Source organism: Mercenaria mercenaria, chromosome 10 (assembly GCF_021730395.1).
Source record: "Mercenaria mercenaria strain notata chromosome 10, MADL_Memer_1, whole genome shotgun sequence".
NCBI lineage: Eukaryota > Metazoa > Mollusca > Bivalvia > Venerida > Veneridae > Mercenaria > Mercenaria mercenaria.
The window spans coordinates 30,929,965-30,953,891 of record NC_069370.1 but is presented as its reverse complement, the minus strand read 5'-3'; the positions used below and the strand labels follow the sequence as shown (position 1 = coordinate 30,953,891).

Here is a 23,927-nt window from a genome sequence, read left to right as displayed (position 1 = left end):
CGCTGACGCTAGGGCGAGTAGGATAGCTCTCCTATTCTTTGAATAGTCTAGCTAAAAAGCAGGATGGAGTTATGTTTCTTGCTGTACAGAGTCAGCTTTTGATGGTGAACAAGTGTTGCAAGTTATAAAGCAATAGCTTTGATAGTTTAGGAGGAAAGCTGACCTAAACATAAAACCAAGAAATCTGATTTTCCAAGTCCTTAAGGGGCCATTATTCTTGCAAAAAGTAGGATGGAGTTATGCTTCTTGATGTAAAGAGTCAGCTGTTGATGATGAACAAGTGTTGCAAGTTTTAAAGCAATAGCTTCTCTATGTGGCAGCTATTTTTTTTATTATTTCCACTGCAATAATTTCCGAGCCTCAGCATTAATTCTATAGAAGAATAAAATGAACACATGAAGCCGTAAGTCCATCATGATGTTAGCCACATAAATGTAAACTAATTTACAAATTTACCCTCTGAAATACTTACATAACTTATATTTTTTTCTCTCTAGCTTTCCAAATTAGTCCATACTATATTAAAGAAGATGATATGTTAGTGATACTTATTTTTAGTAAGCTAAAAAAGCAATTTACTGCTACATCAACAAAAGCTGGTTTAAACCACATATACCCTCCATGATGGCCCTTCAAAGGTTACCGATATAGTTTTATTCAGTCTCGAGTAGGCTGGGACTTTGACCTTTGACCCTTTAAAACATCAGAGGTCATCTGCTGACCAAAAAAATCATGCTATAAAGTGTAATTGCCATAGGCTTAAGGATTTTTCAATTAGAGTTTCTAAACCATTTTTAGTTTCTAAGTTACTGTATGTCTTACAACTGACCTCCTGCCCCTCTCTCTCTACCCCCTCCCCCACAAACCTTCCCAAAAAAAACACATTGGGATCCTTTACTGATCACAATATTTCTATGAAGTTTGAAGGCCATAGACTCAAGCATAATACAGCCATTGATCAGAAAATTATTTCAGTGTCAAGATCACAGTGCTTTGCCCTTTATTGTACTGACCCCCAAATTAACATGGGCTATCCACTGACCACAAGCAATCTTCCGATGGAATGTGACAAAGCATTCACCTGTTATTGATCAATTTTTTTTTTCAGTATTGGGATCATTTTGACCCTAATTTCTGACCCCAAAAGTAACAAGACCTATCATTAATGGTGATGAAAACCCCCAGACAGCAGCTTATTGTAAGAGGAACAGGAGTATTGAAAATATGATACATTGCTTTTGTATATTATACAGGGAGAAAATGTACTAAGATGCACAAAAAATACTGTGCAAAACTGTATAAGATCTTCCACATTCCATTGCTGTAGCTTAAAAAGAAGAAAGTAGGTCAGTAGGTCAAAATCAAGGTAACTGAAAGTCAGTTTTGAGATGGGTGTTCAAAACTATACAAATGGTCCAAATTTTATGGCGATATCTTAAACAAGTAGCTGCGTTCAATAAACGCTTGATGCCCCTGGTGGCATCCTTGTCAATAGATTTTGCACCCTAGTCCAAAACGAGGTCAAGGTCAAGGTCAAACTGAGGTCAGGTGATGTTTGAAGATGAGGAATGGTCACAGTTTACATCTGTATTAGTATCAATTCATCCTTGTAAGGGGTATTGATGCTAGACAAAACGGTCCCATTTGGTTAACCAAGAGATGGCCCATAACAAGCAACCTAAGTCCAAAATGAGGTCAAGGTCAAGGTCAAACTGAGGTCAGGTGATGTCTGAAGATAAGGTTACTGAAAGTCAGTTTTGAGATGCGTGTTCAAAACTATACAAATGGTCCAAATTTTATGGCGATATCTTAAACAAGTAGCTGCGTTCAATAAACGCTTAATGCACCCAGTGGCATCCTTGTCAATAGATTTTGCACCCTAGTCCAAAACGAGGTCAAGGTCAAGGTCAAACTGAGGTCAGGTGATGTTTGAAGATGAGGAATGGTCACAGTTTACATCTGTATTAGTATCAATTCATTCTTGTAAGGGGTATTGATGCTAGACAAAACGGTCCCATTTGGTTAACCAAGAGATGGCCCATATAAAGCAATCTAAGTCCAAAATGAGGTCAAGGTCAAGGTCAAACTGAGGTCAGGTGATGTCTGAAGATAAGGTAACTGAAAGTCAGTTTTGAGATGCGTGTTCAAAACTATACAAATGGTCCAAATTTTATGGCGATATCTTAAACAAGTAGCTGCGTTCAATAAACGCTTAATGCACCCAGTGGCATCCTTGTCAATAGATTTGCACCCTAGTCCAAAACGAGGTCAGGTCAAGGTCAAACTGAGGTCAGGTGATGTTTGAAGATGAGGAATGGTCACAGTTTACATCTGTATTAGTATCAATTCATCCTTGTAAGGGGTATTGATGCTAGACAAAACGGTCCCATTTGGTTAACCAAGAGATGGCCCATAACAAGCAACCTAAGTCCAAAATGAGGTCAAGGTCAAGGTCAAACTGAGGTCAGTGATGTCTGAAGAAAGGTTACTGAAAGTCAGTTTGAGATGCGTGTTCAAAACTATACAAATGGTCCAAATTTTATGGCGATATCTTAAACAAGTAGCTGCGTTCAATAAACGCTTAATGCACCCAGTGGCATCCTTGTCAATAGATTTTGCACCCTAGTCCAAAACGAGGTCAAGGTCAAGGTCAAACTGAGGTCAGGTGATGTTTGAAGATGAGGAATGGTCACAGTTTACATCTGTATTAGTATCAATTCATTCTTGTAAGGGGTATTGATGCTAGACAAAACGGTCCCATTTGGTTAACCAAGAGATGGCCCATATAAAGCAATCTAAGTCCAAAATGAGGTCAAGGTCAAGGTCAAACTGAGGTCAGGTGATGTCTGAAGATAAGGTAACTGAAAGTCAGTTTTGAGATGCGTGTTCAAAACTATACAAATGGTCCAAATTTTATGGCGGTATCTTAAACAAGTAGCTGCGTTCAATAAACGCTTGATGCCCCCAGTGGCATCCTTGTCAATAGATTGTGCACCCTAGTCCAATACGAGGTCAAGGTCAAACTGAGGTCAGGTGATGTTTGAAGATAAGGAATGGTCACAGGTTACATCTGCATTAGTATCAAGTCATTCTAGTAAGGGGTATTGATGCTAGACAAAACGGTCCCATTTGGTTAACCTTGTACGGACGGACGGATGGACAGGACAATCACTATATGCCTCCCGCATCAGTAGATGCTGGGGGCATAAAAAGAAGAAAGTAGGTCAATAGGTCAAGGTCATGGTCAAGGGACCATGTAATCACTAAGGGTCATTAACAGAATATGAAATAGGTTAGAAAATTATTGAAGTTTTATTCCAATGTAACTCTATCCATATTTGAAAAAATAAAGGGCCATAACTTTGTGAAAAATCATTCAAATGGAACCTGCTTCACACATGCACTACTAGGCTTGGTACTGATAATAATTACAAGGATTGGTGGAACTCTGGCAAATAATTGCTGAGAAATAGCGTGGACGGACTGAGTGGAATCCAGCATAGCCCACAGATGCTAGTATCTAGGGGTATAACAACAGTCATCTAGTTTCCAAATGCTTTCATTCTACAAAGTTTGACAATTGCAGGTGCTCTCTAGTAATTGGTTGGAAACAGTTTTCGAGCCCTTGTGACTTTTAACCTTCAAGCTACTGACCCCCAAAATGACAAAGGGTCATCTATTAACCAAGGGCAATCATCACAGGAACATCCAACATTGTAGACCCAAGTGCTCTCTAATGTTTAATCATGTTAATAGGAAATTTATTAACAGACAGACCAGTATGAGCAAAATGATATTCACCTCATCTTCAAAGTGAGGCATAAACAGTATTACCTCCCTTTAGCATAAACAGTATTACCTCCCTTAAGCATAAACAGTATTCCCATAAACTGTTAGGAGGTTTTATCAGATTACTGAGTATGCACTCTGGCGATCTGGCTGGTTATAGAACTTAGCCCAGATATTATGCCCACAAACATTGTCAGCAAGTTTGGTGAAGATCGGATGAAAACTGTTCCACTTAGAGAGCGGACAAGGCTAAATTCGCAGTTTTTCGAGTAATTCAAGGCCCATAATCCAAGAATGCCTGGGGCAATTTGGCTAGTTATCGATCCTGGCCGAGATATTATGCCCACAAACAGTGTCAGCAAGTTTGGTGAAGACTGGATGAAAACTGTTTGACTTGAGAGATCGGACAAGGCTAAATTCACAGTTTTTTCGAGTAATTCAAAGCCCATAAGCCAAGAGTGCCTGAGGCGATTTGGTTGGTTATCAAACTTGGCCGAGATATTATGCCCACAAACATTGTCAGCAAGTTTGGTGAAGATCAGATGAAAACTATTTGACTTAGAGACCGGACAAGGTTAAATTCACAGTTTTTTCGAGTAATTCAAAGCCCATAATCCAAGAGTGCCTGAGGCGATTTGGCTGGTTATCAAACTTGGCTGAGATATTTTGCCCACAAACATTGTCAGCAAGTTTGGTGAAGATCCGATGAAAACTGTTCAACTTAGAGAGAAGACATGCTTTGGACGCCACCTGCCTGCCACGGGTGTTCACAAAATACGGTCGACGGACGTATAAATAGATTGCTTTATGCTCGCAAAGTTACAGCCCAGACAAGCTATAAAATGACCTTTGATCCCCCAAGTGTGACCTTGACCTTTGAGATAGGGACCCGAGGTTTGCGCACAACACTCAGTCTCATAGAGGTGAACATTTACGCCAAAGAAAAAAAAGACTGCTCATTTTTTTCAAAGTTATGGCCTATACAAGCTCTAAAATGACCTTTGACCCCTAACTGCAACCTTTTCCTTTGAGATAGGAACTTGGAGTTTGCACACGACATACCATCTCATTTAGTAAAACATTCATGCCAAATATAAACAAGATTCCTCAATGCTGTCAAAGTTATGGGCCGGACAAGATCTGACATGACCTTTGACCTCCAACTGTGACCTTGACCTTTGAGATAGGAACCTGAGGTTTGTGATATGGCACTTCATCTCACTGTGGTTAACAGTTATGCCAAATATAAACAAGATTGTTCCATGCATGTCAAAGTTATAGTTCGGACAAACAAATCTGGACGGACGCACATACACCGAACAGCCATTTGGACGACTATGTCTTCGCTTCCACAAGCGGGTTCGACAAAAACTTGTTGCCATGGAAACCTTGAAGATTTTTTTAAATATATTCCTCTAAATTCACTATGCAGTTAATTTCAAAGTTACAACCACCATGCTACACAGGATTTTTCTAGCCTTCCCCTGGCTACTTGTTTTACAGAAAAGCAAAAACATTAACACTAACTTACCTGTATTTTTTCAGAGATAAAAATGCTTGTGCTCTGTTTCCATAATACACATGACTGAATGGGCTGCAAAAGAAAGAAAGTCTCCGTTAAAGACTGAACTTTCTAATATATTAACCTTTACCCTGCTAAATTTCTAAAATGGACTGGTCCATCATTCTATTTGGGCAGTACCACTTCTTACTCAAAGGGGTGTTCACTTAAAATTTACAGACTGAATAGCCAACAGTGCAGACCATGATCCATGCAGGCTGATCTTGGTCTGCACTGATCGCAAAGGCAAAACCACTTTCCACCCGCAACTAAAGGTTAAATGAGTTTTTCAGTTTGAATTTAATATTTCTAAAGTATTAACAAAATATGTCTTTTTTAGCAATTTTCACTGCAGCGAAGTGAAAGCAATAACTTAAACACATTAGAAGGTCCGTAAGTGCTCTATCCCCCATTTATAGTTTAACTAGCAGAACTGTAGGAAACCATTAGCAACACTCATACCTGCCAAGGAAATGATCTACTTCATGGATTCACTTACTAGGTACTGCGTAACCTGGCATAATAAACCAATAAGTGATTCAAAAATTTAAAAATCTCTGGTTCTGCTGATTGGATGTTTGGACTGATTCATCAACCAACCGCATGACCAGAAGATGACTACTGTATTTCATTCGCAGATGTATAAAAATGTTCATGCATGTCCTAACAATTTTTAACCTTTACCCTGCTAAATATCTAAAATGGACTTGTCCATCATTCAATTTGGACAGTACCACATATTATTCAAAGGGGTGTTCACTGCAAATTTCATAACTGAATAGCAAACAGTGCAGACCATGATCAGCCTGCACAGATGTGCAGGCAAATCTTGGTCTGCACTGGTCGCAAAGGTAAAATCACTTGCCACAAGGCAGCGTATGCTTAAAATGTCAAAATTAAAATTACACTTACTCTTCTTTAGCAGCTAAAGAGTAGTAGTGCACAGCATCGTCAAAGTTCTCGTTCTTGAAATACTCGTTTCCTTTCTTCTTATGTTCTTCCGCAATCTTCTGACCCTACAGCATATACCATTTCACTCAATTAATAAATAGCACAATATTTTCAGATTACTTTTAAAACAACTAATTAGAGAATTTTTTTTTGCTTTTTGGAGGGTCAGAGTCATGCTGACCAAATTTATGTCATCCTGGTGCCTTTGCAGGGATTGTTTCAATCATGGGTAAGTACATGGGTAAAACTACCAACCTTCTGAAAGCCAGCTAGATGGCATCTTCACATGAAGGATTCTATGCCATAAGCAAGGTTCAAACCATCATCAGTGAGGGGCAACTGATTCTTAGTCAGCAACCCAACATTCGGCAATAAATGCCTTCTTAATTTGTTCCTGACTGAGATAAGACAGACAAACGAACAGATCACCAAACCAGATAACTACAAATAGACTGGCCAATTGGCAGACAGATCTACAGACAAAAGCAATAAAAAAAAATATTAACTGAAAAGTCCGTAATTTTTTCTCACATTAAAATTTCTGTATACATTTTGCAAAGAAATAACTTTTCATAAGGTATGTACTTTATGGACAAGTTTAACTGTAGCTACAACAATAAAGCAATGTTGGCTTACTGAAATATTTGATCTCATGTGATTTTTCTTTGTATGTTCAATGAAGTCTTGTGACTTGTCACACAGAAATATAACATGTTCCCGATCTGAAATACACACAGAAATATAACATGTTCCCGATCTGAAATACACACAGAAATATAAAATGTTCCCGGTCTGAAATACACACAGAAATATAACATGTTCCCGGTCTGAAATACACACAGAAATACACAATGTTCCCGGTCTGAAATACAACATGTTCTCGATCTGAAATATGCACAGAAATACAACATGTTCCCGGTCTGAAATATGCACAGAAATACAACATGTTCCCAGTCTGAAATACACACAGAAATATAACATGTTCCCGGTCTGAAATACACACAGAAATATAACATGTTCCCAGTCTGTAATACAACATCAGTAAGCAGTTGTTTAAGTACATGTAGTACAAAACTAAAAATCTGAAAACCACCTTGACAGTGTGAGTTTATTTTTACGTATTTTTTTTGCATAAATTATACAGTATTTATCAGTTTCCATTCAAAAGCTATCAACAATAGAACTATTGAAAAGTGATCTTTCAGATCATGTTTGACTTACATATTCGGATCACATAGAGTACCGCAAATTTTGCCGCTTTTTCTTTGCCAGATGACACCTCATGCTTTAATATACTTCTCCTGAAAAAAAAGTAAACTTAAAAAATATTTTTTTATGTTATCTGCAAGAAATTTTTATAACTGATTTTTAGCTGCATGTTGTCTGAGAGTGCAGATGGATTTACTTTTCAGCTATCTGTTTGATATGTCATATCACCACTGTGAACATACCTGAGGCCCAGAGATCAAACTCTTAAAAGTATCATGCTATACCAGACCACTGTGAACATACCTGAGGCCCAGAGATCAAACTCTTAAAAGTATTATGCTATACCAGACCACTGTGAACATACCTGAGGCCCAGAGATCAAACTCTTAAAAGTATTATGCTATACCAGGCAGGCAGATATCTAGTTAACAAACAAAGGAACTAACTCCATATTCCTGTGAATAACTATGACATATTTCAAGCAACAAACTATAGTTGCCCTGATATTTTGTTTTGAAAAATATGAAAATACTATTAATATTATCTACTGCAGTAAGTCAAAAAGTTTTAGGAAATCAATCAAATATTTGTAAAACAATGTAAAAATACCTGGGTGTTACTTACTGGATGAATACATCTAGTTCATAATTATGCAAAATAGTTTTGTGCTCAATTACAATGCAAATGTATAGAAGAGAAAAACAACTAAACCTAAATAGAAAATAGTAAGATTTTTCCTCAGTTTATACAGTGGATCATATTGTAATTTGGCTCAGTCAAATAGTCATCCACTATAAATAAAGTTGTTACTTACTTCCTTACATACAATTTCGATAAATGCTTTATACACTTACTGATTGTTCAGATACACTCATAAAACACTACTTTCAGCCCTTGAGTATTTCTAATTTTAGTTTGCTAAATATAGCATCCAATCTAGTATCAATTTTAGTCAATATTTACAATAAAATAAAATGCGTCAACATATGAGCCGTGCCATGAGAAAACCAACATAGTGGGTTTGCGACCAGCATGGATCCAGACCAGCCTGCGAATCCGCGCAGTCTGGTCAGAATCCATGCTGTTCGCTAACGGTTTCTCCAATTCCAGTAGGCTTCAAAAGCGAACAGCTTGGATCCATGCTGGTCGCAAAGCCACTATGTTGGTTTTCCCATGGCACGGCTCATATTTCCAGCAAGTACTTGAATCATATATAACAGCTTGCTACTTCATGATTTAACATATAGACTATAAAATGTTGCTTTAACACATCTCAAGTGTGAAGATACAACACTAGCCAATGAAGCTGCGAAACTGAAACCTTTAACATTATGATTACAAAACCAGAATTTTTCACAACATCACAGCCACCTATCAGGAGCTAAACTTACTTGGATATTAAGCTTATGAAATTATTTAAGTTCAAAATTGAGCCGCGCCTTGAGAAAACCAACATAGTGGCTTTGCGACCAGCATGGATCCAGACCAGCCTGCGCATCTGCACAGTCTGATCAGTATCCATGCTGTTCGCTATTAAAGCCTATTGCAATTAGAGAAACCGTTAGCGAACAGCATGGATCCTGACCAGACTGCGCGGATGCAAAGCCACTATGTTGGTTTTCTCATGGCGCGGCTCAAATGTTCTTTTGCATTTTTTAGTTTGATCAGTTTATCATTCACAGGTGTGTAGCTGAGAAGGCATACAGAGGGAGGTGTGTTGCAAATAAGCTAAATGGCCATGGTTGACGATTTAGATCGAGACTGACACAGACCTAAAAAAACTTTACTACACTGTGCTTAAAAAACATTCATCAATTTCAGAAATCAAGTGAAAATGTCATCCCAATAAATATGGCACAACCATAATTATGGCAATTCTTATGTATCTCCCTTATAACTGGCATTTTGATATTGAAAACAGTTTAGGCAATTTAATAATAATAATGATAATAATAATAATCAGGGCCTCCAATGGGCCTCAGAAAGTTGTAGCCACTTTTTGAAAGAAACTGCCAAATTGAAGCTGAAACTGCTGAAATTTGGCAACATTTTAATAAAGTTTTTGTAACCCCTTTCAAAAATCTGTAGCCAGTTCTATGAATTTGTAGCATTTAGCTACATTGGCGAATGGCAGAGGAGGCCCTGATAATAATAATCATAAAATTGGAAGAACATAAAGCTTCTCTTAAATGCCGAAGAATAAAATAATGTAAAATCATTTAATTTCATGGGCATGAAATTTCGTGATTTTGGTCAAAATGGCAATTTCGTAGGGATATGAGTTCACTGATTACAACTTTTGAACATAAAATGAATGTGAATTTTACTTGTTTGTTGGGATTAAATTTCATGGATTGACTCAACCACGAAAATTAGTCCCCCACAAATATTAATGATTTCACAGTAATCATGTTTTACACTTGAGGGTATGCTGTTTAGTGTGTTTTTTTTCCCCAAAAAATAATATGACAAACTATTAATTACCCAAACCGTAAACCTATCACACCAGTCCCAAAATAAATCCTATTAAACCTAATATTAAGCTCTTTACAGATATACTGACTGTTATTTGACCTGAGCATAGCCTTCAGTTGGACCATGTTGCTTCGAGAAATAAAACTGAGATAGGAGACTAGTCTCAGATATGCAGTCTTGCCATTGGTCAATTCAAGATGTTGCACAGAATCAGCCAATCAGAATCCATGGTTTAAGACTGGTCTAGTAACTCCATAAATGCAAGAAGCTAATCTGCAGTGTCTGACAAGTGTGGCTAACTAGTCAATCAATAACTGTAGCCAATGTTAATTCCACGAAGCATACCTGACAGATAAACATTATTATTTTTATACAGAGTACAGTTTGCAACATGAGATGTCACTACTCAGTGACTAACTGCCCCCAAAGTGGAGTGACTTGTCTTTTGTTTTGAGAAAAAGTAAGTGCATGATTCATACAGAAAAACAATATAAAATTCAAGTACTTTTCAAATACATTTTTCTACTATTCTTCTTGAGGCCATATCTTATGATCTTAGTCCAAACAACTTTAATCAATTATTTCCAAAACAGTGTTTGAGTAGAAATTGCTAATTAATAACCACTATTTGCGCAAACTAGATAGGAAAGACGCAGTATATCATTATTTATTTTTTAAACTATCTCCATTCTTATTCTATATTCTTTCCACACAAAAAAAATCTTTGTAGAACATTTTTCAGAGTTCTGTGTCAAGGAAAAGTATTTTTTTCTTCAAAATTCAAGTACCATTTCAGGATTCTCAGGGCTTTAGCCATTCTCAAGGAGTTTGAAAAGGATATGCATCACATTCAAGGGCTTTTCAAGGTCTATGCAAAATATGTTGAGGTACAGACCCAATTCTTCTGCATGTCATCTTAAAATTTATGTAAAGCTATGACATACATTGTTTTGGACTGACATGATAACTAATGTACTATCCATTATTGACAGAACTCCAGACCTTGACATTCATAGCATTGTGATTATATATTACAGAGATATCCACAAAAGCATGTAAACTGTACAATTTCACATCTCTCAACAAAACATCATCACACAACATGTTCCCTTTTATTGTGACACAACATGTTTATTAGAACTTACCACAAATCAGATATCTCTGTCACCTTATGGGCCTCATTGAGAGCAAGATCCACATCTATAACCACACCTTCTTTACATTCATCCAGTCTTCCTGCACAGTCCAGACTTTTTGCTAGATGGTTACGGTTTCTCTACAATATTAAAGTTGTGTAGACTTCAGTAACCAATTAAACCTACTGGTTTCCAAGTTTTTCTCTCAGAATACCATAATATTTAAAATATTTAAGAAGTCTGTACAAGAAGAGCTGTCAGTGGACAGCGCGCTCAACTATTCTCAGTGCTTGATAGTATAATATAAGCAATGAGTAAAACTTTAACATTACAATAAGCATATTCTGAGTCGAAAAGGGGCCATAATTCAGTCAAAATGCTTGATAGAGTTGCCTCCTCCTTTTTACAGACTGGGGTCATGATGGTAAACAAGTATGCAAAATATGAAAGCAATATCTCAATGGACTTTGAAAATATTTGGGGTGGTATGCAAACTTTAACGTTTGTGTGACGCTCAGGCTAACGCTCACGCCGACACCGGGGTGAGTAGGATAGCTCCCCTATTCTTCGAATAGTCGAGCTAAAAATGTATTTAGAACCTTCATTCATCAATAGGGAAACAAGGGGGAGAGCTTAATTATTTAAATCATTCTCCTGGGTACCAGGCTTTAAATTTCAGTTTGTTGACCAGTCTAAAATTATCATCTGACTGGTTGTTCCTGTGCCACCATCTTGAAAGGGACCAAAGACAGGGTCACATTCTGAAACTGGTACCCAAACAAAATTTTAAAACCTTGCAGTCAAGTAAACTTCCATCCAATGTCTTCTGAGAAACAACAGTGGTGAACACAGCATGACACAAACCAGGGTTAATATTTCAGCAGCACACAAACTCCCTCAAATATTGTAGCAGATTACTTACAAAGTATGACTGCACCTCAGTGACAACATGGTCCACTAGGTCCAGGCATTCCCATTCTTGCCACTCCAAGAATGTTGTCTCATAGTTTCTAAAATTAAAATCAATACAATTAAGTCTTGATACTTAATTAAACTGTGTAAAGTGAAGACAATTTATTCATATTCCCACTAGATACTGTAAAATAATTTAATTTCGTGGGCATAAAATTTCGTGGTTTTGGTTAAAACGGCAATTTCGTGGGGATATGAATTCGTGGATTTCTACTTTTGAACATAAAATGAAAGGGATTTTCACTTGTTCGTTGGGATTAAATTTTGTGGATTGACTCAAACACGAAATCCACGAAAATTAGTCCCCCACAAATATTAATGATTTCACAGTACTAATTTTTGAATTAACAACAAAACTGTTTGTCTATAAAATCATATTCATTCACAATATAGAAAGGAGAGGAATTCATTTAAAAGATGCATTTAGAAAAGTGTTGCATTTTCATTTCAGACTCAATCAAACCCTGTAATTACTGTGCTTTGTTGCATTCTATGCATCCAAAAAATCTTTGCTCATACAGGTTTTAAATTACTTTCTTGAAAACATCCGTGCTAACATGTGACTTGCCCTTCCCCCAGACCTCAATGAGGATTGGCAATCTAATCAAAATTTCTTACCTAACTTTTGTTGTTTAAGTATTTCCTAAATTAACAAATGCTTGGCCTTGAAAATGCCATTTCCTTGGAAGCGTTTACTGCGATAAATTACATGTATCAAGATTTCATTAATTACCGAAGTTGAAGAGAGGGATTTCTTGGGAGTCCATCTTCCTTTTACAACTTTGCCTGCTACAGGAAATGCAGCAGAGACTTCAAACCACTATAGCAGAAGGGAACTCAAGCTCCTTGTCCTTAATATAACCCCTGTATATGTCTGATGCTTTGCAAAGAAAATCAGTTCACAGTTATTGCTGATCAACTCCTTAAGGCTTAGCCGGCAAGACATTGTACAATTAACATCAGCTCTGAAGAACTTTTAACAGACTTTAAATATTGTACGCACATACCTTTTCTCTGTCAACAGGAGTTTAGCATTCAACAATGCCTTGTTCCAGGCCACTGATATTATATTGTTAACTCCAAACAAGAATGGTGCAAGGGAGAAAACTCTCATCCACAGTTCCTGTTTCTCCAAGTACTTCTCTCCCTTCTTCAGCCAGGTATCAGCATATACTAATCCTGTGCACACAGAAACAAAACTATGTAACTAATGTGTTTATAATAAATGTCTCTTTCTTAAGGCCAGTGCCTGTTTTCATCAACTTTAAGAACAAACATTATACTTAAATATGTCAGTTTTTCAGTTTACTCGCTTTTGCTTAATGAAGAACGGAAGGCCTAACTGAAATTTTGTTCATACTGTCAGATATACACAATGTCAACATTTCCGTAAGATTGTAGCAATAAAATTTAAACAGTTTTAAACCAAAGTTGAAAATTTCGATTAAAGAACATAAGCATGTCATTTTGTCTGAAAAGTGTTTCTTGCCTATATTAGCAACTTCCTAGACATTAAACATTTATTCTTTTCTTAAAAGAGATATAAAGGGGAGGGGGGAAAGTGGGTACAACAAGCAAATTCGATGAATTGGTATCCCCCGCCGAAACGGTTTGTGGTCAGGAATGGCAAAAAAATATATCCTGCAAAAAGTTAAACTAAGAAGCAAATAGTTTCATTAGTCAAAATCAATTTAACAGAAAATGAATGCTATTTTTTGGTTGGGGGAGGGGGTGGGGCAGCGGGGGTGACCGGGTGAGGGTACAAAACATCGATTATTGTCATTGATCATCAATGTTGATTATAAATATTGATGAAAAATTAAAAATTAAAAAAATAAAATAAAAATGGGGGGAGGAGGGGGATGCATGCTCGGGGTGATGGGCATGACTGGGTGGAGGAGTGAGTGGGGGGGGGGGGGAACAGTACAACTTTGTATGCTGATAAATATTCATGGAAGGTTTGAAGAAAAATAATAAAAAAAAGAGATTTTTTTTTGGGGGGGGGGGGTTGGGAAGGGGAGGGGGAGGGGGTGTGACCAAGGCAAGGTGGTGACCAGGTGTTGGTACACAACTTCACATGTTTATAATAAATGTTTATGGAAAAGAATGAAAGAAGTTTTATGAAATTCTACCAATTGGTCGGTTTGTTATGTACAAATCTGTAGATTTTCAAACAATTACAGGGCAATAACTCTAAGGAAAATTGACCAACTGATAAAAAAAAGACAGACATCGAAGTATGCTGGTTCATATTTATTTTAAGTTTCATGAAATTCTACCAGCTTGTTACTGAGAAATGGCTACAGACGTGGATTTTTCATTAAATCAAGGGCAATAACTCTAACGGAAATTGACCAAGCCAAAAAAAAACTTGACAGGCATCATCGCAGTATGTTGGTTCATATTTATTTCAAGTTTCATGAAATTCTACCAGGGCTTCCATTAAGCGGCGTCCCGGCATAAAATATGCCAAAAATTATGATCCGTACGCCAATACACGAAATCAGAGGCGTACCAAGGAGTCAGGACTTCTGATATTTTCTAAGGACGACAAAATCAATACACCGTGACGGAACTTCACGTGAATGACATATCATTAGCTCCGCCCCGAAACTAATCAAAGCTGTTTTGTATACAAATTCTATTTTTAGAACTGATAAGACAGTGATCGGGTGGGCAGAAGCCGACAGTCCATGTTTTTTGTAAACAGTGATGTTTTTCTAACGGTCTAAACTTTCTTAAAACACAAATTACATAAATAATTTTTTGATCAATGGAAAGGTTATAAAACAAGCAATTTATTGATTACTTTTAATTGTTATTTCGAAATAAAATGGATTAATTATGAACGCTTAACTTACACTGTTTTTCTAAAGGTTGTGAAAATCACTACGCCGCTTTTAAAATTATATGTCATTTAAAACGGTTATTCATTGAAAAAAGATATTTGGATACAAAAATATGAAGATTGTTAGTATTTCAAATCTTTTTGAATTTTGAAAATCCATAAATGAGCAAAAAAGTTATTAAAAATTAAAAATTCTGATTCAATACGCAAACGGTGTTAAAATCATTTGTTTTGCCAACCACCAGATAAACAGATGTTAACGCGTGACGTCACGGCGATCTCTCCTATAACTCTTGATTGTCAGCCTCGTAAAAACTGCCTGCAGTGTTTGAAGTGTGAGACTTGTGTGAAAGCATCGTGTTTGATAGAGACCGTCTGTAAAGGTAAACCGTTATCCAGATCAGTTGACGTGTTTAGAAGGCGCTAATTGCCGACAATAAAACATTACATGCATTCGGCTCGGATAAAGTTGGTGAAACAAGCTCCGAAGTCGGAAGAAAAAGTAACTAATTGTGGAAAATATATCGATTATTTCAGCAGAAAAAACATCAGCAAGTAACTATTTTCTTCTAGCAATTGACATTTCACATCCAGTTTAAATTAAAACATTTTTTTCGATCGGTAATAAATTTGCTACTTACTTTGGAGTTTTGTGAATGATAAATCCTATTTTTACAGTATTTTTTAGAGAAAAACAAAACAAAACCTTCAATTTTTCTCCTATTAAGAACTGATATCTTTGACACATTTTGATGACACCAGCACGTGGCTTCAAACGGAGGTGTCAGCAAAATTTTCCTTTATTGATTTTCTTTGATGTGGGATGAAAGTTAACTGGTTGAGTATTGCCAGGTGAATGACGTAATTTGACATAATTCTACTCCAAGTAAAATGTACTTTAGATTTTTTAAAGTGGATTTTCGTTATGTAGCTGAACAACAGTAAGTCTGTTGATTTTAATAAAATGCTGACTATTGCTATACGTATAATAAAACAATAACATATATTTTTTGTTAAATAAAATGTTTTCTAATCATTCTAGTGGTCCTTTTATTCTATTACTTTACACATTGTTCTGAACCAATTAGATATGATGATGATAGTAATGATGATGATGATGATGATGATATTGAAGGTCATTGTATGAAGTGATACTACGTAGGACTCCAAGAAAATTTAAGAGGGACTCCAAAATCTGAATGTTAGGCAGTCTTGACTCCATGAAATTGAATCCTAATGGAAGCCCTGTTCTACCTGCTAGTTACTGAGAAATGGCTGCGGACGGACATTTTTGGGTATTTTTCATTAAATCAAGGGCAATAACTCTAATGGAAATTGACCAATCCAAAAAAAACTTGACGGGCATCATCGCAGTATGTTGGTCCATGTTTATTTCAAGTTTCATGAAATTCTACCTGCTAGTTACTGAGAAATGGCTGCGGACAGACGCACGCACATACGGACGTGACGGATGGACAACGCCATTTCAATACCCCCTCCCGATTTCATCGGCAGGGGATAAAAAGGGATATGATTAAACAAGAGGGCCATGGTGGCCCTTTATCGCTCACCAGAACTGATCTGGCCTACTGACCTAGTTTTACTTTTAGAACCCACATGACCAAGATTTGAACTTGAACAAGAGGTTATCAAGACAAACATGTTGACCAATTCTAATGAGTTTCAAACTTAAAGCGTGGACTCTAGATTGTTAACAAGATTTTCCTTTGATCTGGCCTTCTGACCTAGTTTTTGACCCCATATGACCCAGTTTCAAATCTGACCTAGAAATCATCTATACAAACATTCTGACTAAGTTTCATAAAGACTGGGTTACAACTGTGGCCTTTAGCATATTTAGTGTTAACAAGCTTTTCCTTTGATTTGACTGGGTGACCCAGTTTTTGACCCCACATGACCAAGTTTTAATCTTGGCCTAAAGATCATCAAGATAAACATACTGTGCAAGTTTTATACAGATTGGGTCACAAATGTGGCCTCCAGAGTGTAAACAAGGCAAATGCTGACGGACAACGCACAATGACGGACAATGACCGGTCACAATAGCTCACCTTGAGCATTTTGTGCTCTGGTGAGCTAAAAGTATTCAACACAGAGTATGGTTTGTTGCTCTGCACTATGCCTCATTGCAATCTATCACTATTTCATGTTTCATATTATGTTCTTCAGCCGTTTAAAAAGTTATCGGCTCTAAAAATTGAAGACCGAGGGCCCTTGAAGCTCTTTCAGGCATTAAATTTTCTTTACTATGCTAGATTTAAAAAGAACTTCAGAAGAAATTGAAGCAGTTAGTAGATGCATGTATATTTAAGAAATACAGACAAACTTCTACTTGTCTTGTGAAAACTGTCAAAGAGCACTACAATTTTGACCAAATGTTTTACCAGATGTTCAAATATCAGTAAAGTCTGAAAGTAGAAAGCTGCACTTGGGTTTGTTTTATGTGTTAGCTTCAGGACCGCCAGTTTTCCCCTTGTTGCAAATGGCTCAACTCAGTGTTAGACATGTAATTCTAGTTTGATAATGTAACAGTAAAATATGAGCACTGACCTTTCTGTGCTTGTTCATTGTCCCCACTATCATCATCTGATGACTCTACAAGATCTGGTAAATCTGAATCTGACATTTTCCTTCTATTCCTTCAGTCTGTAAAACATAAAGAAAATATCAAGATTTTTTTCCACATAAAGAATGAACTTGTCTAGATCTTAAAACATGCTTGTATATTACCCAGAACAGTAATTTCTAAACCCAACATTTGTTTTTATCTCTGTCAAAAATTAACAGATTTCAATAAAAAAAGAAATGATATTAAAAGTTAAGTTAAATAAAATCTAACAATGATAGCAGTTGGATGTCAATTCATTTTGGCCATGCCAGTTTAAGTAAGGTCATAAACCTAAAATAAAAAGTCACAAATGATTGTAATTTGGTGCTGACTGCTATGTGCAAGTAGTCTCAATAGTGAGATTAAACAATTTTGAAGACAACCTTACAATGACTAAGCACTAGATCACATCTTTTCTTGGACACTGGATACTGTTCTGAAAGATATCAGATTTGTATCAAGAAATATACACAAGTTCTGCATGATTATCAAGTTTCTGACCACCTACTCATCCTAAATCAAATAGTTTTCTTTGAGCCATAGTGTCATTAAATACTCAAGAAAAGTCCATTAAAGCACAAAATTACAGTTGTCATATTTTTCTTAAATGCAGACTTTTTATTGGCTTATTATTAAGATTAGCACTAGAACATCTCGTTGGAAATAACATAAATGCCTGAAAATCATGGTCACGAAAATGGGTGACAAATACGGAAAATGAAAGTTAAGAGTTCAATTCATGATAAAAAACACCTGTGTTTAATTTATTTTCTATCATCATACAGGGTTCTCGCTGTCGGTCGCCAATGGCGCCAAATGCGACAAAATGTAATTCTGGCGCTAAAAATCTTCCATTGGTGAATTTCATTGCGCCAACAAGATAATCATCGATCTGATCTTTCTTACAGACGTAGTACTGGATAATCCGATATTCAGCAATACACGAAGATAATACACAAACATATCAATATTGAATTACACGGCATAATTTTAAACTCCGCAGAGTCACGGGAGTGTTCCTCCACGCAAGAATGATTATCAGTCAATCTGATTCACCAAATTTAGCCCCGCCTACTTCACCGAAAGCAAATGAAACGAAATATTAGCTGTGAAAAAATGCTGGAAATAATGACACGTCGAAGCGCTATCAAAAATGTATTATGCTATTGTAAAACTATCAATATTGTAAAATATCAATGTTAAATAAATCTAAGCGTTCATAACTTTCAGTCACGTTCGTAAAATTTCAGTCGGAGAATCTTTGAGATACAAATGAACTAAAGCAGTTCTTTTGGTTCCAGGGCACTAGACAACTTTTGGGGACATGTACCCATACCCTAAGAAAGGGGAATTTTTCGTCGTTTTTAAGACAAAATGGTGAAGTTTTTAGCCATATATATGTTATCTAACTTACTACTTTTTACACTTATTAATATTGGATGCTACGCCTACTGCCATACTTCCGCTTGTGGCGGCGAACAATATTGAAATTCACCAAGATTTTAATTGACAAGGGGCAGAATTTTCTAATGTTCTGCATTTTCTAAATGCACGGGGCATTTTGCGGCACAGTGAGGGTCAAACATGAGTTTTTCTTGACGTTCAGAACCTTGGGTCTACTGAACGCCCTGATATTATATCTTTAGATGTTGGTCTGTGATTTTGTTCCCAGATGTGTTGTTATTCAATGCTGTTGACATAAATGTCAATAAATAAACTAACCCATATCTTACAAAACATAACTGCCATCCTAGTTTTCAGCCTAAATAGTTTTTAGGGTGGAGAGTAGTATCTCTGTATCTTAATAGCAAAAACATTAACAACAAGAGATCACAGAGTGATCTTGGCGCCCACCAATGTGCCATTTTTGAGTGTTCCAAATTTCAAGACTTACTGACTAGCTCAAGGTCAAATTTCATTTCCGTACACAAAACTGTGCATGTGGTCCAAATTCGAAAGCTGTAGCTTGAGAAATGTGAAAGTAGGTCACTAGATCAATCTTAAGGTCAAAGTTTAATTCGGTACACAAAACTATGCAAGTGGTCCAAATTTGAAGGCTGTAGCTTGAGAAATGTGAAAGTAGGTCACTAAGTCAAAATCAAGGTCAAATTTCACTTCAGAAACAAATCTATGCATGTAGTCCAAAATTGAAGCCTGTACCTTCAAAAATGTGAAAGTAGGTCACTAGGTCAATGTCAAGGTCAAAGTTTGTTTCGATACACAATCCTATTCATGTGGTCTAAATTTGAAGCCTGTAGCTACAGAAATGTGAAAGTAGGTCACTAGGTCAATCTTAAGGTCAAAGTTCATTTCGGTACACAAAACTACGCAAGTGGTCCAAATTTGAAGGCTGTAGCTTGAGAATGTGAAAGTAGGTCACTAGGTCAAAATCAAGGTCAAATTTCATTTCGGAACACGAAATTATGCATGTGGCCCAAATTTGAAGCCTGTACCTTCAAAAATGTGAAAGTAGGTCACTAGGTCAATGTCAAGGTCAAAGTTTATTTCAGTGCACAGAACTATGCATGTGGTCCAAATTTGAAGGTTGTAGCTTGAGAAATGTGAAAGTAGGTCACTAGGTCAAGATCAAGGTCAACTCATGTCAAGGTTCATCTTGCCACTCAAAACCATACATGTGGTCCAAATTTGAATGTTGTAGGTTATTGACAAGAAGTTTTTAAAAGCTTTTCCCTATATAAGTCTATATGAACCATGTGACCCCAGGGCGGGGCCATATTTGACCCTAGGGGGATAATTTTAACAAACTTGGTAGAGAACCACCAGGCGATGCTACATTACAATATCAAAGCCCTAGGCTTTGTGGTTTGGACAAGAAGATTTTCAAAGTTTTTCTCTATATAAGTCTATGTAAACCATGTGACCCCCGGGGCAGGGCCATATTTGACCCTAGGGGTATAATTTGAACAATCTTAGTAGAAGACCACTAGATGATGTCACATACAAAATATCAAAGCCCTAGGCCCTGTGGTTTTGGACAAGAGGTTTTTCAAAGTTTTTCCCTATATAAGTCTATATAAACCATGTGACCCCCGGGGCGGGGCCATATTAGACCCCAGGGAAATAATTTCAATCATCTTGGTAGAGGACCACTAGACGATGCTTCATACCAAATATCAAAGCCCTAGGCTCTGTGGTTTTGGGCAAGAAGATTTTCAAAGTTTTTCCCTATATAAATCTACGTAAATTATAGAAATAAACAAAGGGCCATAACTTAATAAAAATTGTTGAACCAGTCTGATTTTCAGGGGGACACAACTAGGGTACCAATACATCATTCTGACAAAGTTTGGTCAAAATCCCCCTGGTAGTTTCTGAGGAGATGCGATAACGAGAAATTGTTAACGGAAGGACGGACGGACGGACGGAAGGACGCCGGACCACGGACGCAGAGTGATTTGAATAGCCCACCATCTGATGATGGTGGGCTAAAAATCTTCTAAACATGCGTATAATACCAGGGATTTTTTAAGGCTGATTTTGGGGCCGAATATGGGCCCCATCTCAATTGCAAAAATTCGCTTATTATCCAATTTCTTAGGTTGAGTGTCCTTGAGTTTCTCAATGAAGAAATACCAGAAAATTTAGTAGACACTTTCAAAAGACAAAAAATATAAAACAAAGGACTTATAAGACATCAGACAATAACAATGCTGAAATAAAGGTTGTATGATGGTAACATTTTTTTTGTATTTCCCAATTTTCAGGTTTTACGCGCCATTTTTCCCTAATGAATGGGCCCCGGACCCCACTTTCCAAACGGTTAAAAAATCCCTGAATACACATCTATGATTTGTGGTGGTCTTAGATCTGAAAAAACTGTGCAATATACATGGTTATATATGGTAATAAAGAGAAGATTTACATAAATGTATGGTCTGATTGTAAAACATTACTCATAATTAGAAAAACTAAGGAAGTTAATTGAGGGAAAAAAATGATAAAATTCTTTTTAAAGATATATTCTGGAAAGAAAGTGAAAAACCCGTGTCCCTTTTATTCTGTTTTCAATTAATATAAGCTCCCACGTAAATTTGTATTTTAGCAGTATGTAGTAAATAAAACTTGTATGTTTACTCTAAAAGGTTTGATAACTTTACTGATTTCTAAGACTCTCATCATCTGAAGATTTCTTTGATTTTATAGTGAAGGACCAAAGAAACCATTGATTTTGTGTGATAATCACAAAAAAAAATGTAGTCTTAGATCGGTATGAACATAATTAAATTTGTAAACATCAGGCACTTAGAGCACAGGAGTCTGAAATTCTATCTATAAGACCATAAAAGTCTATCCTGGTGTTTATTTTATATATATAGGGGGTATTTTTTGTAAAGATAGACTTCTATGGTCTTATTGATAGAATTTCAGACTCCTGTGCTTTGAGGAAGCAGAAAACGGGAAAAAGGGAACAAACAGGAAACAAAAGATCTGTTTCACATAAAATATGTAACATGACGATATTATGGTTTCATTGTTATCAAATAGTGTGGCGTTGCTTATGAGAGATAACCAAGTTAATCATGTTAAGTCAAGAAACAACAAGGCTGAGCGTGATCGCGAAAATTTGTGACACATAAATTAGACAAGCACGCTAGAACTGAAAGGTTAACGGAATAAAGAATGTTATTCCTATTACCAATTTGTTATAATCTACAAACAACTTACATTAGAGCCAAATTCTTATCATCGCTTGTTTTGATACTGTAACAAAATTACTTTTTTGGAATTTCCGAATTTCCGAATTATTTCTGTAGCTTATGGTGCTAGACTGGTTTCGATTTCCGGAATGCGTGAAATGTAAACTACCAGAAAGGGGGTATGTGACTTATGAGATCAAATACCGAATATGTATATTTTTTATTTATGATTTAAATGAATTATTTTTTATACCAAACTGTAATATATATTATCATAATATTTCAGGTGAAATTTGGGTTGATTTGAAGCACTAATAATGTATTTATTTGAAATAATTCATTCAAGCTGTATCAATGTCATATTCGTGTATGCGTGGTGAAGACGGAATATGAGATCTATCTATCTATAAATACTGCATGACACCCTTGCGAGTATTTTATGCAGGGAGATGTAATTTTTTTTTACATAAGGGTTACTAGTATAAAATTGAATGCAACGTGTTATTGTATAGAGTTATTATGGTCATTCACAGTCAAAGGTTTATTCACAGATTTTATTAACCATCACAAAAGCAGTCTGTAAGTGTAGTCCTTAAGTATCGGCTTTAAAAAGTTTCCCCGTACTTGCACTTAGTGTTGTCATTTTTTTCACTAGTAATATATAGAGGATATTACATGAGTATCTTTTCACATGGAATTTATTAAACGAGTTGAAAAAAAAATATGGTCTCATTGTTATCAAATAGTGTGGCGTTGCTTGTGAGAGATAACCAAGTTAATCATGTTAAGTCAAGAAACAACAAGGCTGAGCGTGATCGCGAAAATTTGTGACAATAAATTAGACAAGCACGCTAGAACTGAAAGGTTAACGGAATAAAGAATGTTATTCCTATTACCAATTTTATTCAATGAGTTTTATAAATTCAATTTGGAAAATCACAAATGTAATATTCTTTTTATCACATGGTAGCTTTTTTTCTGTCAAAACATCAAAATTTCTACTTTCTTTTACTATATAAACAAGTCAATTTGACCAACGTCTCCTGTACTACAAACGACGTCGACGTCAAAGCTTTATTACGCTAGTGTATTATCATTTTTATGTAATGGCTGTGATATGCAAGCTCCATAACCTCAGATCCCCTTTCTAAATTCCAGTTTGTTTAGTTCTGCTCATTGTTTTCTCGTTTTGGGCAAACCCATTATTTTAACTGGGGACCATACGCCGCTTTTCACGGAATTACACACTAGTGTAGCATTGAAGGTTCCATGTGCACCGCTGTATGAACACAACTGCGGATGTCTCTAAATTGTTTTTTGTACTTTTAACATGTGTAAATGTTGAGTTCTGCTCAACCCGGGGCTAGAGGGCGTGGACAGTAGCATGCATTTCCACTACCGTCCATGAACAGGCTCAATCAAACCGAGCCTGCAACATTTTCATTTTTGTTGTGTTGAGCGACCTGTGGAGTTTCCACTTTTTCTATTTATTACACTGCCACGACGTCAAACATGTGATAAAGACTATTTATTACATAAGCTTTAGGTAGTTCTGCATGTTAGGATCGAAATTTTTCTACAATGAAGAAATTGATTGAACTCTGATTTTTCAAAACGCAATTTTTCATAATGGGAGTTTGTGGGAAAAAACGAAATTTTCATAACATTTTCGCGAATAGAAATTTTTCTACAATGTAGA

General features: G+C 36.4%; 1 protein-coding gene across 1 annotated transcript in view; it reads right to left on the bottom strand.

Moving 5' to 3' along the window:
• LOC123560852 (E3 ubiquitin-protein ligase TTC3-like) overlaps window positions 1–22,329 on the bottom strand; it is an 84,216-nt gene extending 61,887 nt beyond the window's left edge. Inside the window, exons 1-9 of the mRNA XM_053552604.1 lie at window positions 22,257–22,329; window positions 17,513–17,608; window positions 13,101–13,272; window positions 12,044–12,131; window positions 11,131–11,261; window positions 7,523–7,602; window positions 6,938–7,023; window positions 6,263–6,366; window positions 5,321–5,383 (exon numbers count right to left, since the gene is read on the bottom strand). Coding sequence (XP_053408579.1) covers window positions 5,321–5,383; window positions 6,263–6,366; window positions 6,938–7,023; window positions 7,523–7,602; window positions 11,131–11,261; window positions 12,044–12,131; window positions 13,101–13,272; window positions 17,513–17,588 — 800 coding nt within the window. The 5' untranslated portion in view covers window positions 17,589–17,608; window positions 22,257–22,329. The remainder of the gene's footprint in view (window positions 1–5,320; window positions 5,384–6,262; window positions 6,367–6,937; window positions 7,024–7,522; window positions 7,603–11,130; window positions 11,262–12,043; window positions 12,132–13,100; window positions 13,273–17,512; window positions 17,609–22,256) is intronic.
• Between the last annotated feature and the right edge of the window lie 1,598 nt (window positions 22,330–23,927).